Below are 17,536 nucleotides of genomic sequence, written 5' to 3'. Positions count from 1 at the left end.
TACTATCTGTTTTTATGTTTTGCGCAAGTTTACCTTCGTAATCTATCTTCCCTTTCTTTATTGCTTTTTTAGTCATTCTTTGCTGTTGCTTAAAATCTTCCCAATCCTCTAGTTTCCCACTAACCTTGGCCACCTTATACGCATTGGTCTTTGATTTGATACTTTCCTTTATTTCCTTGGTTATCCACGGCTGGTTATCTCTTCTCTTGCCGCCCTTCTTTTTCACTGGAATATATTTTTGTTGTGCATTATGAAAGAGCTCCTTAAAAGTCCTCCACTGTTCCTCAATTGTGCCACCGTTTAGTCCTTGTTTCCAGTCTACTTTAGCCAACTCTGCCCTCATCCCACTGTAGTCCCCTTTGTTTAAGCATAGTACTCTCGTTTCTGACACAACTTCCTCATCCTCAATCTGTATTACAAATTCAACCATATTGTGATCACTCATTCCGAGAGGATCTTTTACGAGGAGAGAGTTTATTTTTCCTGTCTCGTTACACAGGACCAGATCCAAAATGGCTTGCTCCCTTGTAGGCTCTGTTACATACTGTTCTAAGAAACAATCCCGTATGCATTCTATGAATTCCTCCTCCAGGCTACCCCCTGCGATTTGATTTGACCAATCGATATGTAGGTTAAAATCACCCATAACTACTGCCGTTCCTTTTTCACATGCCTCCATTATTCCCTTGATTATTGCCCGCCCCATGAAGTTATTATTTGGGAGCCTATAAACTACGCCGACCAGTGACTTTTTCCCCTTACTATCTCTAATCTCCACCCACAATGATTCAACATTTTGTTCATTGGAGCCAATATCATCCCTCACAACTGCCCTGATATCATCCCTTATTAACAGAGCTACCCCACCTCCCTTCCCTTCCTGCCTATCTTTCCGAATCGTCAGATACCCCTGTACGTTTAATTCCCAGTCCTGGCCACCTTGCAACCATGTCTCTGTAATGGCCACCAAATCATACCCATTTGTAATGATTTGTGCCGTCAACTCATTTACTTTATTTCTAATGCTGTGTGCATTTAGGTAGAGTGTTTTCATCCTAGTTTTTAAACCATGATTTTTAGTTTTTACCCCTCCTGCAGCCCTTTTATATTCAGTGGCCCTTTTTGTTTCTTGCCTTGGGTTTCTCTGCCCCCCACTTTTACTCATCTCTTTTCTGTCTTTTGTTTTTGTCTCCTTTTTGTTTCCCTCTGTCTCCCTGTATTGGTTCCCATCCCCCTGCCATATTAGTTTAACTCCTCACCAACAGCACTAGCAAACACTCCCCCTAGGACATTGGTTCCCTTCCTGCCTAAGTGCAGACCGTCCGGTTTGTACTGGTCCCGCCTCCCCCAGAACCTGTTCCAATGCCCCAGGAATTTGAATCCCTCCCGGCTGCACCACTGCTCAAGCCACGTATTCATCTGTGCTATCCTGCGATTCCTACTCTGACTAGCACGTGGCACTGGTAGCAATCCCGAGATTACTACTTTTGAGGTCCTACTTTTTAAATTTAACTCCTAGCTCCTTAAAATTCGTCTCCTAGGACCTTATCCCTTTTTTTAACCTATGTCATTGGTACCAATGTGCACCACGACAACTGGCTGTTCTCCCTCCCTTTTCAGAATGTCCTGCACTCGCTCGGAGACATCCTTGACCCTTGCACCAGGGAGGCAACATACCATCCTGGACTCTCGATTGCGGCCGCAGAAACGCCTATCTATTCCCCTTATGATTGAATCCCCTATCACTATCGCTCTCCCACTCTTTTTTATGCCCTCCTGTACAACAGAGCCAGCCACGGTGCCATGAACTTGGCTGCTGTTGCTCTCCCCTAATGAGTCATCTCCCTCAACAGCACTCAAAACAGTGTATCTGTTTTGCAGGGGGATGACCACATGGGACCCCTGCACTACCTTCTTTGTACTACTCTTCCTGCTGGTCTTCCATTCCCTAGCTGGCTGTGGATCCTTCTCATGCGGTAAGACCAACTCACTACACGTGTCATTCTCAGCATCGTGGATGCTCCAGAGTGAATCCACCCTCAGCTCCAATTCCGCAATGCGGTCCATCAGGAGATGGAGGCGGATACACTTCTTACACATGTAGTCGTCAGGGACACCGGAAGCATCCCTGAGTTCCCACATGGCACAGGAGACATACAAGATTCTGAGGGGGCTCGACAAGGTGAATGCAGAGAGGATCGTTCCCCTCGTGGGGGAACTCTAGAACGAGGTGTCGTAGTTTCAGAATAAGGGGTTGCCCATTTAAAATGGAGATGAGGAGGAATTTCTTCTCTGAGGGTCGTGAATCTTTGGAATTCTCTACCCAAAAAGCTGTGGAGGCTGAGTCATTAAATATATTTAAGGCGTAGATAGACAGATTTTTGAACAGTAGGGGAGTCAAATAGAGGAGCGGGCAGGGAAATGGAGTTGAGGCCAAGATCAGATTAGCCATGAACTTATTGAATGGCGGAGCAGCCTCGAGGGGCCAAATGGTTTACTCCTGCTCCTATTTCTTATATTCTTATGTTCACTGTTGCCCCCGATTTTAACTTGAACTTAATGTTTTAAAATTGGATATGAAGAATAATTATATAATGCTGCGGATGGTGTGGCCCTTCACTCTTCAAAGAAAAAAAGGCATTGGAGTTATTTGTGCAAGCGAGGTAATTTCCCAAACCACATTCGGCAACAAAAAAGGTGCCGAGCAGGTTGTGCCGTGTGGCTGTTCCTTGGCAATAGGCTCTGTCTGCTGTGCACCCATTCGTAATAGACAGTCTGCAGTGTTGGATAACATCACCAATTAAAATTAAAATGAATTTGCAAAATGGTCACTGGCCTACAAAAGACTGATGTGGCACGATAGTTCTGTAGAAGAACGTCGAGAACCAAAGGATTTTTCCAGCCAATGTTCTCTTTAAACTGCGCAGCGCTCCAGCACAGCCGGTGAGCCGGCTTTTAAATTGGGGGAAAAGCCAGTCGTGCGTGGAATTTTGAATGGACCGTGTAGCCTGTTCATGGGGCCGCATGGGCACCTCCCCCCAAAAAAAAATGTACAGGAAACATTGCTTCCAGCCCTTTGCGACATTTGTCATCTAGTGAATAAACAATTACTGGAGTTCGTTGTAATCCAATATTACACCCAAGTGATGAAAAAGATGATGCATGGAAGTACATGTCACATTCCTGTCATGAGGGAAAAGCAGGTATATTCCTGAGTAAAGGGCATCCAGCAAGACCAATTACTGGAGCCACATTTACTGCTTGGCAGAAGTTTTCAGAGTTTATTCCTGCCATTCGAGAGAGAGAAGGAACTGTCGTCCAAGCAGCATGGAGAACCGGACAGCTCTGCCCATTTTCCATGATTGGTACGCAATCAATTTGCAACAAGTTTAAGACGACACCCTGCATCTCACGCCCCATCAAATATTGCTTCAGACAGCACACAAATCACTAACATGTCAATTCCTCTGCACCACCCTCTTTTCGGTATTTAAAGAAAATTACAACAAAAAAAACACCAATGCTTAAATATGAATTGTACAATGTGTAGAAAAGGGTTATGGAAGAAAGCACAATGGGAAGAGAGCGCGAGAGAGAGAGAGATAGTTCTTGGGTGTCTCACCTCTGCGACTGCGACACGCACCACCAGCCCCACGCCCATCCCCCGATAACATACTGCTTTTGATCCGATCCACAGCAGCCACCTGGAACAGAAGGAAGAACCACCTTATTACAAAACTGAACCATTCTGAAACTAAATCTTGGAACTACAGTTTTTTGGAACCGAGTCGACGCCTGCATATTTAAGGACGGCAACAACTACAATTGTACACTAAGGTGGCAACATTCAGCGACAGGAGTCAGGGTCAATCCTGGTCTTGGCTGAGCCAGCAAGTGCCTGGAAAAATCCGATAGGGTCTCTTAGCTTTTAACTTTCGTAGTCTGCACTGAGGATGCTGCTGCAGGACTTGGTGAATATTATGTGCACACGGGAAAAGGTCCCCTGTCGATCGCCTGGTGGAGCCCAGCTCCACACACAGTCCGTGCATTTTTTGCCGCCTTTTAATCAGTGGACATCGGTTTCACACAAGAAGCAGGAGTAGGCCATACGGCCCCTCGAGCCTGCACTGCAGGCTTTCGTAGTCCCAGTCTTCAGCTCCCTAGGCCCCAAGCTCTGGCATTCCCTCCCTAAACAACTTCGCCTCTCCTTAAAACCCACCTTTTTGTCCAAGCTTCTGGTCACCTGTCCCAATATCTCTGTGGCTCGGTGTCAAATTTTGCCTATTAACACTCCCGCGAAGCACCTTGGAATATTTTAGTATGTTAAAGGCACGATATAAATGTAAGCAGTTGTTGTTAAATTGTGGGCGACGCTGGCAAGGCCACACTTCCTGACCATCACGTATTGCCTGGAGAGAGCGATGAGCTTTCTCCTTGGGCTACTGTAGTCCTTGTGGTGATCGTGCTCCCGCCACAGTGTTGGGTGGTAAATTCCAAAATATTACCACAGCGACAATGAAGGAACAGTGATGTATATTCAAGATAGTGTGCTACGTGAAGGTGAACTTGGGTGGAGATGGTTTTCACTCAATAATGCCTACAGTTCTGTAACGAGCCCTACATATGCTTTCCTTCTCTGGAGCACGCAGTCTATAATCCCCAACGACACCCATGAACTACCAAGCTGGTTATGTAGCTTGGGAAAGTTGATCTCAAGTAGGTGTGTTATTATTGGTGATATAACGCTCTAATACGTACTGCTCCTCATGGCCCGTGAATGACAGTCACAAAAAATTTTTGTAATTTCATTTTTTTTTAAATTAGGGATATTTAGTACTGACCTTGCAGTAAACTCCTGCCAAGATTCTTCGGCAACAGTAAACTTATGCAACTGATCAGACTACACATGCTGATACAGGTACACGATTTCCTAAAAACCATTACTCACATGAGTTTATTCTTCTGCCACACAAGTGCCAGGCAATGACTTTCTCCAACAAGAGAGCAGCTAACCACCACCTCTTGACATTCAACAGCATTACCGTCGCTGAATCCCCCATCATCCTGGGGGTCACATTGACCAGAAATTTAACTGGACCAGCCACATAAATACTGCGGCTGTAAGATGGGTCAGAGACTCAGTATTCTGTGGCGAGTGTCTCACCAAAGCCTTGCCACCATCTACAAGGCACAAGTCAGGAGCGTGATGGAATATCTTCACTTGCTTGGATGAGTGCAGCTCCAACAACACTGAAGAAGCTCGACACCATCGAGGGAGAGGGATCGAGTTAGTGGCTAGGGAATGGAGCTTGTGGCGGGAACCGAAGACAATGACTTCGGCCACCCCAATATCTAGTTTAGTTAGAGGAAATTTTTGACCATCCAGCATTGGATTGGTATCCCATCCACCACCTTCAACATTCACTCCCTCCACCACTGGCGCACCGTGGCTGCAGTGTGTAGCATCTACAAGGTGCACTGCAGCAACTCGCCAAGGTTTCTTCACTAGCACCCACAACCTCTACAACCTAAAAGGACAAGGGCAGCAGGTGCATGGGAACACCATCACCTCGAAGTTCCCCTCCAGGAGAGCGTTGGAATAGTTAAGTCTAAAGGTAACAAAGCAGATGAGCAGAGGCAGGGCGAAGCAGGGCGATATTAGAGGTGGACATCGGCGGTCTCAGTGATGGAGCGGATTTGTGATCGGAAGCTCAGCTCAGGGTCAAAACACAATACCAAGGTTGCAAAGAGCCTGGTTCAGCCTCAGACAGTTGCCAGGGAGAGGGATCGAGTTAGTGGCTAAGGAATGGAGTTTGTGGCGGGGACTGAAGACAATGGCTTCATTTTTCCCAATATCTAGTTTAGCTGGAGGAAATGTCTGCTCATCCAATATTGGATGGCGGACAAGCATTGTGACAAGTCGGAGACAGTGGAGGGGTTGAGAGAGGTGGTGGAGAGGGTGTTGTTAGCGTACATGTGGAATCCGACATAGAAATACAAAGAAGGAGCAAGAGGCAGGCCTTATGAGTTTACGTTGCCGTTCTCCCTCCATGCAAGCAAACAGTTCTCACATTTATGAGACAGAAGAGAGGATGATTATTTCTTCCCCCGCCCGCCCCGCCCCCTGCGACACCAAGACATTGTAACCCTTTGACGATCTTCCAGTTTTTCTATTTCTGGTGAAAACACAAATGACAGGCTGGTTCGTCAGCAGTGATGAATTGCCTTCATTGCGACAGATGTAACTAGTGTTTTTACTACAATTATAACATTTTAGTTCAGAGTATAGGACAGAAGCTGATTGAAGAACAAATCACTCGAGATTCGGCGCAAAGTCCCTAAAAGTCCAGGACATTAATGTGGCCATTTGTAGACAGATTTCATAGCTACCCGGATCATTGGGGAATACAGCTTTTACTGAGCATTGGTGTTAGCTCTTAGCCAATAGGATTCACTTGGCTTCAATAATCCAACTACGTACTATTGATTGCAGTTAAACAAAGCTCTTCTGTGCAAAACCTCACTCAATGGCCTGTAGTACAGAGCATAAACCAACAGTACGCTCTCGGTCAGTCGATTCACGCTGGCTTCATTGACAAATTCATTCCAGGTGAAGACGTTGGAATTTCAACAGGAACAATCCAACTTGGTGAATCTCCACAAGGCTTTATTGCCAAGTTTTTAACCACACCAAAACAGAGTAGTAGAGACAGATGACAGTTAAAATATTTTCACAAGAATTTATGCAACTGGTTTGACAAACTACAAATTAAACAACTTGCATTTCTAGAACACCTTTAACAAAGTAAAATGTCCCAAGGTGCTTCACAGGAGCGTTAACAAAGAAAATGTGACACCGAGCCACATAAGGAGATACAGGACAGGTGACCAAAACTGGGTCAAAGAGGTAGCTTTTGAGAATTGTCTTAAGGAGGGCCCTTCTTGAAGACCCTGTATCCTTTACAACAGGGACTGCACCTCAAAACCATTTCATTGGCTGTGAAATGCTTTAGCATGTCCTGAAGTCATGAATGGTTCCATCTAAATGCAGCTCATTCATTCTTGGGATAAGTTAACAAAAGAGGAGTCTTGTCCCATTACCATCTCTCCTTTTGCCTCACACCATCATCCCTTTTGTCTTAACCTCTTCTGCCTTCCATCTGATAACAGACCTTCCCCTTCTGTTCTTTTCCCCCCCACCCCCTTTCCCAACATCCCGAAGTTTTTCCTGCTGAGTATTTTCAGCATTTTCTGTTTTTATAATTTCCTCAAAACTAGACTCAGTTAACCATGAAGATAGTAGTGCCCTTGTGCTAATTGTGGCTTTTTCTCATCCTTATGCGACTCTTATTATTGGCGTTTTCAAATGAAGAATCTTCCCTCCAGATTTTTTTTGAAAGTTCATTCACAGCATTCATTTGCTGGCAAGGCTAGCATTTATTGCCCATCCCTAAACTGCCCTGGAGAAGTTGATGGTGAGCCACCTTCTTGAATAGATCAGAGCTAGGCCATTTCAGAGGGCAGGTCAGAACCAAGTTAAGTGCCATCCGTGGGTCATGTACCGGGTAAGGACGGCAGATATGCCTAAAAAAAGTCATTACAACCAGGTAGGTTTTTACAACAATCCGGTAGTTTCATTAGATACTAGCTTTTTTTTTTTAATTCTAAATTTTTTAATTAATTAACCGAATTTAAATTCCCCAGCTGCCGTGGTGGGATTTGCACTCATGTCTCTGGATCATTAGTCCAGGCCCCTGGATTACTGGTCCAGTAACACAGCCACCATGCTACCGTACTGTAGGTATGAAAATGACAAGAGTTCACAGACCTGCAACCCATGAACTTGTTGCAAAACTGAACAAACCTATCCATTAGCGCCCTCCCAAGCACTAGATCTTCGATAAGTCAGTCTATTTGTGAACCTGTTCAGCAATATTCCCTTCAATCAAGCCAATCTGTTACCGAAGGTCACCCATTCCCAATAATTCTCGGAGTTAAATGCCGTCATCAGTCACACATTCCCCACTCACCACCTTCGCTCTCTCACCAATGCTTCAGTGAGGTGTTCCTGTGTGACCAGATTCCTTAATTCCTATAATTGTGCCAAAACTGAGCGAAATGAACTCCTCACAGAACACAAGGATGATTTATTTTTAAGTAAACACAAGCCAAAGTCAGGTTCTAACACTATGCACAGTAAACCTCTGCAGATTCTGGAAAAATTCTAATCAACCGCTTCAATATTATTTGAAGCTGAATTGTTCTACAAGCAAGGCAGTGAGACAGCTAAAAATAGCAGAGAATTCAGCATCCAAAACATTGAGGGGGGAGGAGAAGGAACACACTAATTAAAGGGCTGATTTCTAACAACCCTTCAGTCACACGCCTACAATCCCCAGTTTAGTACAGAACAATGGTTCTGCATGAAAACTGAGGAACCACATATCCATTTTTTTTTAAATCACTAAATGATAAACTCCAAACTGATTCAGACCACCGCAGCCCCAAATCTGAGATCCAGGCAAATGTGGAGGCACAAGGAGAAAATGGGCAGATGAACAGACACCCAGTCCGCAATATCTGATCATAAGCACATTCACGGGATGTGCCAGAGTATTTAAGAACATAATAGGAGTAGGCCACCCGGTCCCTCGAGCCTGTTCCGCCATTCAATAAGATCATGGCTGATCTGATCATGGACTCAGTTCCACTTCCCTACCCGCTCCCCGTAACACTTCATTAATCGCTCAAAAATCTGTTTACCCCCGCCTTAAATATATTCAATGACCCAGCCTCCACAGCTCTCTGGGGCAGAGAATTCCACAGATTTACAACCCTCTGAGAAGAAATTTCTCCTCATCTGTGTTAAATGGGCGGCTCCTTATTCTGAGACTATGTCCCCTAGTTCTAGTTTCCCCTATGAGTGGAAACATCCTCTCTGCATCCACCTTGTTGAGCCCCCTCATTATCTTATATGTTTCGATAAGATCACCTCTCATTCTTCTGAACTTCAATGAGTAGAGGCCCAACCTATCTTAAGTCAACTCCCTCATCTCCAGAATCAACCTAGTGAACTTTCTCTGAACTGCCTCCAAAGCAACTATATCCTTCCTCACCAATACCCTGTACAGTTGTAGCAGGACTTATCTGCTTTTATATTCTATCCCCCTTGCAATAAAGGCCAATATTCCATTTGCCTTCCTGATTACTTGCTGTACCTGTATACTAACTTTGTGTTTCTTGCACAAGGATCCCCAGGTCTCTCTGTACTGCAGCACTTTACAATTTTTCTCCATTTAAAATTATAATTTGCTTTTCTAATTTTTTCAGCCAAAGTGGATAACCTCACATTTTCCCACATTATGCTCCATCTGCCAAATTTTTGCCCACTCACTTAGCCTGTCTACATCCCTTTGCAGATTTTGTGTCCTCCTCTCAATTTGCTTTCCCACCCATCTTTGTATCATCAGCAGACTTGGCTACATCACACTCGGTCCCTTCATCCAAATCATTAATATAGATTGTAAATAGTTGAGGCCCCAGCACCGATCCCTACGGCACCCCACTAGTTACTGTTTGCCAACCGGAAAATGACCCATTGACTCAGTTTTCTGAATGTTAGCCAATCCTCTATCCCTGCTTATATATTACCCACAACCCCGTGAACTTTCTTCAACTATGCCCATGTATTATCCAGGAAAGGTGTGGGGAAAAGGGCTTACAGCACAGGCTTACAAAGCGAGACCCTTGGAGTACTGCAAGGTGAACCCAGGGGCTACCTGGGGTGGTTTGATTTTGGTCTTCCTGTAGTTTTTACACTTAGTAGCCCCATGGCTCACTCATTTTTTTTAAATTTGCAACATTAGCAGTTTTCCTTTGATGAGCTGTTCCAGGGATGAGGGACTTCAGTTACATGGATAGACTGGAGAAGCTGGGGTTGTTCTCAGAGCGTAGAAAAATAAAATGGTTACAGCACAGGGGGAGGCCATTCGACCAGTCGAGCCTGTGCCGGCTCTCTGCAAGAGCACCTCAGCTAGTCCCACTTCCCTGCCCTTTCCCCGTAGCTCTGCAAATGTATTTCCTTCAGGGACTTATCCAACTCCCTTTTGAAAGCCACGATTGAATTGATTTGATGGTGGTGTGCAAAATCATGAGGGGTCTAGACAGGAGCGAGAGCGAGAAACTGTTCCCATTGGTGGAGGACACATTGAAGGTGCTGGGGAAAGATCCAAAGCCAACATGAGGAAAATATGTTTACGCAGCGAGTGGTGAGGATCTGGAATGCACTGCCTGAGGGTGGTGGAGGCAGACTCAATCGTGGCTTTCAAAGGGGAATTGGATAGGTACCTGAAGGAAAAAAAATTGCAACGCTACGGGGAAAGGGACTGGCTGAGGTGCTCTTGCAGAGACGTGCTATAACCATTCTGTGATTCTATGATAGTTTGAGGCCCCACAGAGTTTGCCAATATTTGCAGGGGGGCCATATGGCCTACTCCTGCTCCTATTTCTTACGTAAACGTTTGAAGAACACGAACTGACAAAGAGGGAAGACTGTTAAAGTTAGCTAGGTGTCTGGAGTAACGGGGCCCATTTGTCCTCCACCTACCAGGATGACTCAGCTTCATACGTCCGGCACCTTCAAACTGTTGTAACTACCGAATTCGGATGAGACATTAAACCGAGGCCCCGTCTGCCCTCTCAGGTGGATGTAAAAGATCCCATGGCACTATTCCGAAGAAGAGAGCAGGGGAGTTATCCTCGGTGTCCTGACCAATATTTATCCCTCAGTCAACAACACAAACAGATTATCTGGTCATTATCACATTGCTGTTTGTGGGAGTTTGCTGTGTGCAAATTGGCTGCCGTTTTTCCCACATTACAAGTGACTGCACTCCAAAAGTACTTCATTGGATGTAAATGCTTTGGGACATTCGGTAGTCGTGAAATGCGCTATATAAACGATTTTTTTCTTTCTCTGTGCTGTGCCGCTCTTGGCATCCTACGAAGATCCCACCGAGGCACTCATCGCTGCCAACCTCCCTTAATCTCTCCCTCCATGTAAACTCCCCCACCTATATTCACGGCCACCCCCACGACCTTGTAATCTCTCGTGGCCTCGCTACTCCCATCGTGTCAATCGCGGATGAGGCCATCTCTGACCACTTCCTCGTATCGCTCTCCACCCACATCACCCTGCCTCCTGTGTCCACCCCTGGAAATAACTCTCCCCCGACTCTCTTAGAACGGCACTTATGAATTCCCAACTGTCCTGCCTTTGGCCCTCCATTCACCAGGACATTTCTGCAGCCACCGATCTGCTCAATCACACCCTCACCACCACCTTTGATACCCTAGTCCCTGTTAAAACAATTACTTTCTCTCACCCTGGCCATCCCCCCTGGCACAGCCCTAATCTTCGCTCTCTTACGTCCAAGGGATGCAGATTTGAACAGATATGGAGGACAACTGATTCAGCCATTCACCGCCAGATCCGGCTGGATCACATAAATCATCAGGCCTTGCTCTTGTCTGCCAAAATTGCTCACTATTCCAGAATCATTCTGAAATGTAATAAAAACATAGAAAATAGGTGCAGGAGTAAGCCATTCGGCCCTTCAAGCCTGCACCACCATTCAATAAGATCATGGCTGATCACTCCCTCAGTACCCCTTTCCTGCTTTCGCTCCGTACCCCTTGATCCCCTTAGCAGTAAGGGCCATATCTAACTCCCTCTTGAATATATCCAATGAACTGGCATCAACAACTCTGAGGCAGGGAATTCCACAGGTTAACAACTCTGAGTGAAGAAGTTTCTCCTCATCGGAGTCCTAAATGGCCTACCCCTTATCCTAAGACTAGGCCCCCTGGTTCTGGACTTCCCCAACATCGGGAACATTCTTTCCGCATCTAACCTGTCCAGTTCTGTCAGAATCTTATACATTTCTATGAGATCCCCTCTCATCCTTCCAAACTCCGGTGAATAAAGGCCCAGTCAATCCAGTCTCTCCTCATATGACAGTCCAGCCATCCCTGGAATCAGTCTGGTGAACCTTCGTTGCATTCCCTCAATAGCAAGAATGTCCTTCCTCAGATTAGGAGACCAAAACTGAACACAATATTCCAGGTGAGGCCTCACTAAGGCCCTGTACAACTGCAGTAAGACCTCCCTGCTCCTAAACTCAAATTCCCTAGCTATGAAGGCCAACATACCATTTGCCTTCTTCACCACCTGCTGTACCTGCATGCCAATTTTCAATGACTGATGTACCATGACACCCAGGTCTCGTTGTACCTCCCCTTTTCCGAATCTGCCACCGTTCAGATAATATTCTGCCTTCGTGTTTTTGCCCCCAAAATGGATAATCTCACATTTATCCACATTACACTGCATCTGCGATGCATTTGCCCACAAACCTAACCTGTCCAAGTCACCCTACAGCCTCTGAGCGTCCTCCTCACAGCTCACACTGCCAACCAGCTTAGTGTCATCTGCAAACTTGGAGATATTACACTCAATTCCTTCATCTAAATAGTTAATGGTTTCTATTCTCCACTGCTAGCAGTCTTTTTAAACCCCTCTCCCCAGTCTCCACCCTCACCTCCGACAAGAAGTGCGAGGAGCTCATGGACTTCTGTGTCTCTAAGATGGAGACCATCTGTTTGGCCGCCTCGGCCTCTTCCCTTCCTTCCCCTAGCCCACCGGACCAAACTTCCTCGAAGAATCCCCCTGCCCTAGCCCGGACATCACATCTTTCTTCAGTTTCTCTCCGATCTCCAATCATGACCTTTCGGCACTCATCCTGTCCACAAGCTCCACTTCCTGCTCCCTTGACCCTATTCCCACCAAACTGTTGATCTCCCAACTTCCTTTTCTGGCTCCCACATTGGCTGACATTGTTAATAGTTCTCTCTCCTCGGGTACTGTCCCGTTCCCCCTCAAAGCTGCCGTCATCACCCCTCTCCTCAAAAAAACAACCCTCGACCCCTCCGACCTCGCAAACTATCACCCCGTCTCCAACCTCCCTTTCTGCTCCAAAGTCCTTGAACGTGTTGTCCCCTCCCAAATCCGTGCCCATCTTTCCCGCAACTCCACGTTTGAATCCCTCCAATCCGGTTTCTGCGCCTACCACAGTACCAAAATGGTTCTGTGTCACAAATGACATCCTTTGTGACTGCCAAAGGCAAACTATCCCTCCGCGTCCTTCTTGACTTGTCTGCAGCCTCTGACATGGTTGATCACTCTATTCTCCAACGCCTCTCCACCATCGTCCAGCTGTGCGGGACTGCACTCACCTGGTTCCATCCTTATCTATCTAATCTTAACCTGCAACGGGTTCTCTTCCCGCCCCCGCATTGTTACCTTTCGAGTCCCCCAGGGATCTATCCTTGGCCCTTGGCGACATCATCCAAAAACACAGCGTCAGCTTCCACATGTACACTGGTGACACCCACCTCTACCTCACTACCACTTCTCTCGATCCCTCCTCGGTCTCCCTAAATGGTCAGGCTGCTTGTCCAACATCCAGTTCTGGATGAGCAGAAATTTTCTCCAATTGAATATTGGGAAGACCGAAGCTATTGTTTTCGGTCCCCGCCACAAACTCCATTCCCTATCCACTGACTCCATCCCTCTCCCCAACTTCTGTCTGAGGCTGAACCACTGTCCACATCCTTGGTGTCATATTTGACCCTGAAATGAGCTTTCGACCACATTGCCGCAGCATAACTAAGATCACCTATTTCCACCTCCGTAACGTCGCCAGTCTCCGACCTTGCCTCAGCTCATTCGCTGCTGAAGCCCTCATCCATGCCTTTGTTACCTCTAGACTGGATTATTCCAACGCACTCCTGTCCGCCCTCCTACATTCTGCGATCCAAAACTGGGCTGCCAGTGTCCTAATTCACACCAAGTTCCGCTCATCCATTACCCGTGCTCGCTGACCTACATTGGCTCCCGGTTAAGCAACACCTCGATTTCAAAATTACCATCCTTGTTTTCAAATCCCTCCATGGCCTTGCCCCTCCCCATCTCTAATCTCCTCCAGCTCCACAAACCCCCCACCCCACCCCAGAGATGTCTGCATCCTCTAATTCTGCCCTTGAGAATCCCTGATTATAATCGCTCAACCATCGGTGGCTGTGCCGTCTGTTTACGAGGACCTAAGCTCTGGAACTCCCTCCCTAAACCTCTCCCCTCTCTCCTCCCTCCTTCAAGAGGCTCCTTAAAACCTACCTCTTTGACCAAGCTTTTGGTCACCTGCGCTAATTTCTACTTAAGCGGCTTGGTGTCAAATTTTGTGTCCCATAATACTCCTGTGACGCACCTAGAGAAGTTTCACTACGTTAAAAGGTGCGATACAAATACAAGTTGTTGTTGCTTTGAATTAATAATTAATCAACCCTGGACAAAGCAGCAAACATCTAAAAGGGAAGGGATTAAGAGAGGCAGATGGATGCATTAATACTAACAAAAGATTCACTGCCAAGTGCTCCATTGGCTCTTGTTCACTGCAGATGGGTTTTAGCAAACGGTACCAAGTGAAATGTTAGGAATGAGATTTATGATCTGAAAGGCAGAGACTTATTGCATATCCATCTAAACTTATGGGGCTGTTCACTTTTGAGGACAATACATTAAAATAGGTCACATTTTTATAGAAGAACTTGCATTTATATAGTACCTTTAATGTAGAAAAACATTTTCGCAGCATGAAATTCGAACAGACTTAGCAGACATTCTGCCATCGCTGCCCACGAGTGGCTGTGTCTTCCCAGGTGTCAGGGTTAATACTGCAAGGTGGCCTTTGGTGTTCTATCTGCCCACTCCTGTTGTGATATCCAGACTGCAACTCACTGTAGAAGACGGCTTTGGGAATTCTATAATCAGGCATGTGAATGACCCAGCGCAAGTGGGCCATTTTGGCCTCAATTCCAGTTGTATGGCAGCACTTGACTGTGTTAGGCATCTTGTCTTGCCATTCGATGCCAGCGATAAGTCATTGATAACCATTTCCACCTGCGCTAAGTCACTAGATGTGACAGCACATCCACAACTCTGACCCATCAAAGGATGGTGAGGGCAGCAAATATAGTGACTTTTGTTGGCAGATTAACTCCTCATTCCCGCCAGAGTCTCAGTTCGATGTCTGCCAAAGGCGGAGTTGACCCAGACAATCCGGTGAGCCATGGTCATCGCCGATTGTGGTACACTACCCGGGGTAACAGAATTTATCAGTGATCTGAAGTGGTATGTTATTGATCGGGGATGTGACTGGATGACCAGGTACAGGCTGGACCATGGCTCAGTGGTGAGGGTATGGAGTTTGTGGCGGAGGCCGGAGACAATGGCTTCAGTCTCCCCAATGCAAGAAGTGATACTGGACAAAGATTCAGCAACTCTTGCATACAAAGAGATTCCCCGGTGTGAGAGAGGATTCATTATTTTATGACAATGGACATTATCAAAATATGATGGGGAAAGTCTGGTACCACCTCAAAGGCATAATCCACATAAACTGATCCGTTTACATTTTGGAGTAAATGGCAGCCTTCAAAATACACAGCAGTTATTAATGCTGCAGTCTCATTTTTATATTTCAGGCATACTCATTAAAATAATGAGCTCTGGTGGTCCCAGTGACATTGCATCTTGCCGATTAGGGATCTAGCTCTAGTCGCAGTGGCAGCAATTTGAGGTGATAAACTAATACACACTAAAAGTATATTGGTTCATACACATGTTTTTCTATAGCGAATATGCTAAACATATTTAGTAAAAACACATGCGAAAATCAATGAGTCCAAATAAAACATAAATCTAGAATTTCCACAGAACATGAAAATTATAAGATTGCATTTAATGAGCACTCCAGAACTTTAATTTCCCTGGAGTTTGTGCAGTTTCGAAGTTACAGATATATTGAACTTGCCAAATAATACACTGCCCTGAGCAGAGACGCAGCGTTTGGTTCAGTGGCTCAGCATACAGACAGCATCGAGGATCCTTTTGTGTCCCTTTAACACGACGGGATTACACCCAATAATTCACAGATTTGACAACTTTGTGGCCCAATGTTCCATAAAGACACAGAAGTACAGATATCCCCTCCCACCACAAGTGTCATTGGCAAAGCCTGCTGACGTGCAAGTGATGGGAAGAGGAAGGGAAGTCACAAGCTGGGGGACTTTCCACACACTGGAAAAATGCCACGGAATATTTCTGTAGCTGGAGGAGCTGGTTTGCTCAGTCTTTAAGGCATTAGCTAAGAGGAGCCTATACCTGTACTGAAAAGACTGGGTTCGAATCCACAGATTAGACCGTGACCCTTTGGTTGCACTACGCAAGAAAAGCATTTCTGTATCTCATCATCATCGGCAGTCCCTCAAAATCGAGGAAGACTTGCTTCCACTCAAAGTGAGTTCTCAGGTGACTGAACAGTCCAATACAGGAATTATAGTCTGTGTCACAGGTGGGCGATTTCTATATTTGAGAAACTGCATTTCTATAGCGCCTTTCATGACCACAGGATGTCTCAAAGTGCTTTACTGTCAATTTTGGACCGTAGTCACTGTTGTAATGTGGGAAACGCGGCAGCCAATTTGCACACAGCAAGCTCCCACAAACAGCAACGTGATAATGACCAGAGAATCTGGTTTTTGTTATGTTAATCAAGGGACAAATATTGGCCAGGACACCGGGGAGAACTCCCCTGCTCATCTTCAAAATAGTGCCATGGGATCTTTTACGTCCACCTGAGACGGGGCCTCGGTTTAACGTCTCATCTGAAAGATGGCACCTCCAACAGTGCAGCACTCCCTCAGTACTGCACTGGTGTATCAGCCTAGATTTGTGTGCTCGAGTCTCTGGAGTGGAACTTGACCCCACAACCATCTGACTCAGTCATGAGGGTGTTATCAACTAAGCCACAGCCAATATATAAAAATAAAACATTGGAGAACTAAATTCAGGAGCTTGAGAGTTGAGCAATTACGTTTCTTGGATTACAACAGACACGAGAGTTTAGCCCACCACAACGCACATTCCAATTTCCCTCACTATCCCTCAGTATGGAGAAGGCATAATTATCTAGAATACACAGTGAGCAATCACAGGCAGGGACCCACATTCTGCCAATACATGCCGGGGTTAGGTCCCACGCAAGGACATACATCACAGCCATTGTATTTGCAGCTAAATCTAGAGCTTTGCTGCATGAAAACCCAAGTGGAACAGGGAGGTACAATACAGAAATGCCAGTTACTGTAAATGGGAATGAGACACACTGATAATCTTACAAGCTTCACAAACAAAAGATCACTTATGCTCCATGTAATAGGAGCTTAAACCGACACAGTTGGGCAGAATTTCGAACAATACACTCTGACCATCTGTTTCTTTTCCTGGTTGAGAAATTAGACTTCACTGACCTGGTCAGGGACTTGAGCACACAAATCTAGGCCGACACTCCCAGTGCAGTGCTGAGGGAGTGAATTGGCTAGAATAGACTGGCGAGTGTTACTTAAAGGGTTGACGGTA

The 17,536-nt window shown here is 45.9% G+C and overlaps 1 protein-coding gene across 5 annotated transcripts in view; it reads right to left on the bottom strand.

Moving 5' to 3' along the window:
- The window catches only part of LOC139226284 (flotillin-2-like), a 114,995-nt gene that overhangs the window by 71,244 nt on the left and 26,215 nt on the right, over positions 1-17,536 (bottom strand). For all 5 annotated transcript variants that reach the window (XM_070856925.1, XM_070856924.1, XM_070856927.1 and 2 more), the window contains exon 2: positions 3,623-3,704. In XM_070856925.1, the coding sequence (XP_070713026.1) occupies positions 3,623-3,704 (82 nt within the window). The remainder of the gene's footprint in view (positions 1-3,622; positions 3,705-17,536) is intronic.

This window comes from Pristiophorus japonicus, chromosome 16, assembly GCF_044704955.1.
Source record: "Pristiophorus japonicus isolate sPriJap1 chromosome 16, sPriJap1.hap1, whole genome shotgun sequence".
Classification (NCBI taxonomy): Eukaryota; Metazoa; Chordata; class Chondrichthyes; family Pristiophoridae; genus Pristiophorus; species Pristiophorus japonicus.
This window is presented reverse-complemented; position numbering and strand designations above follow the sequence as displayed.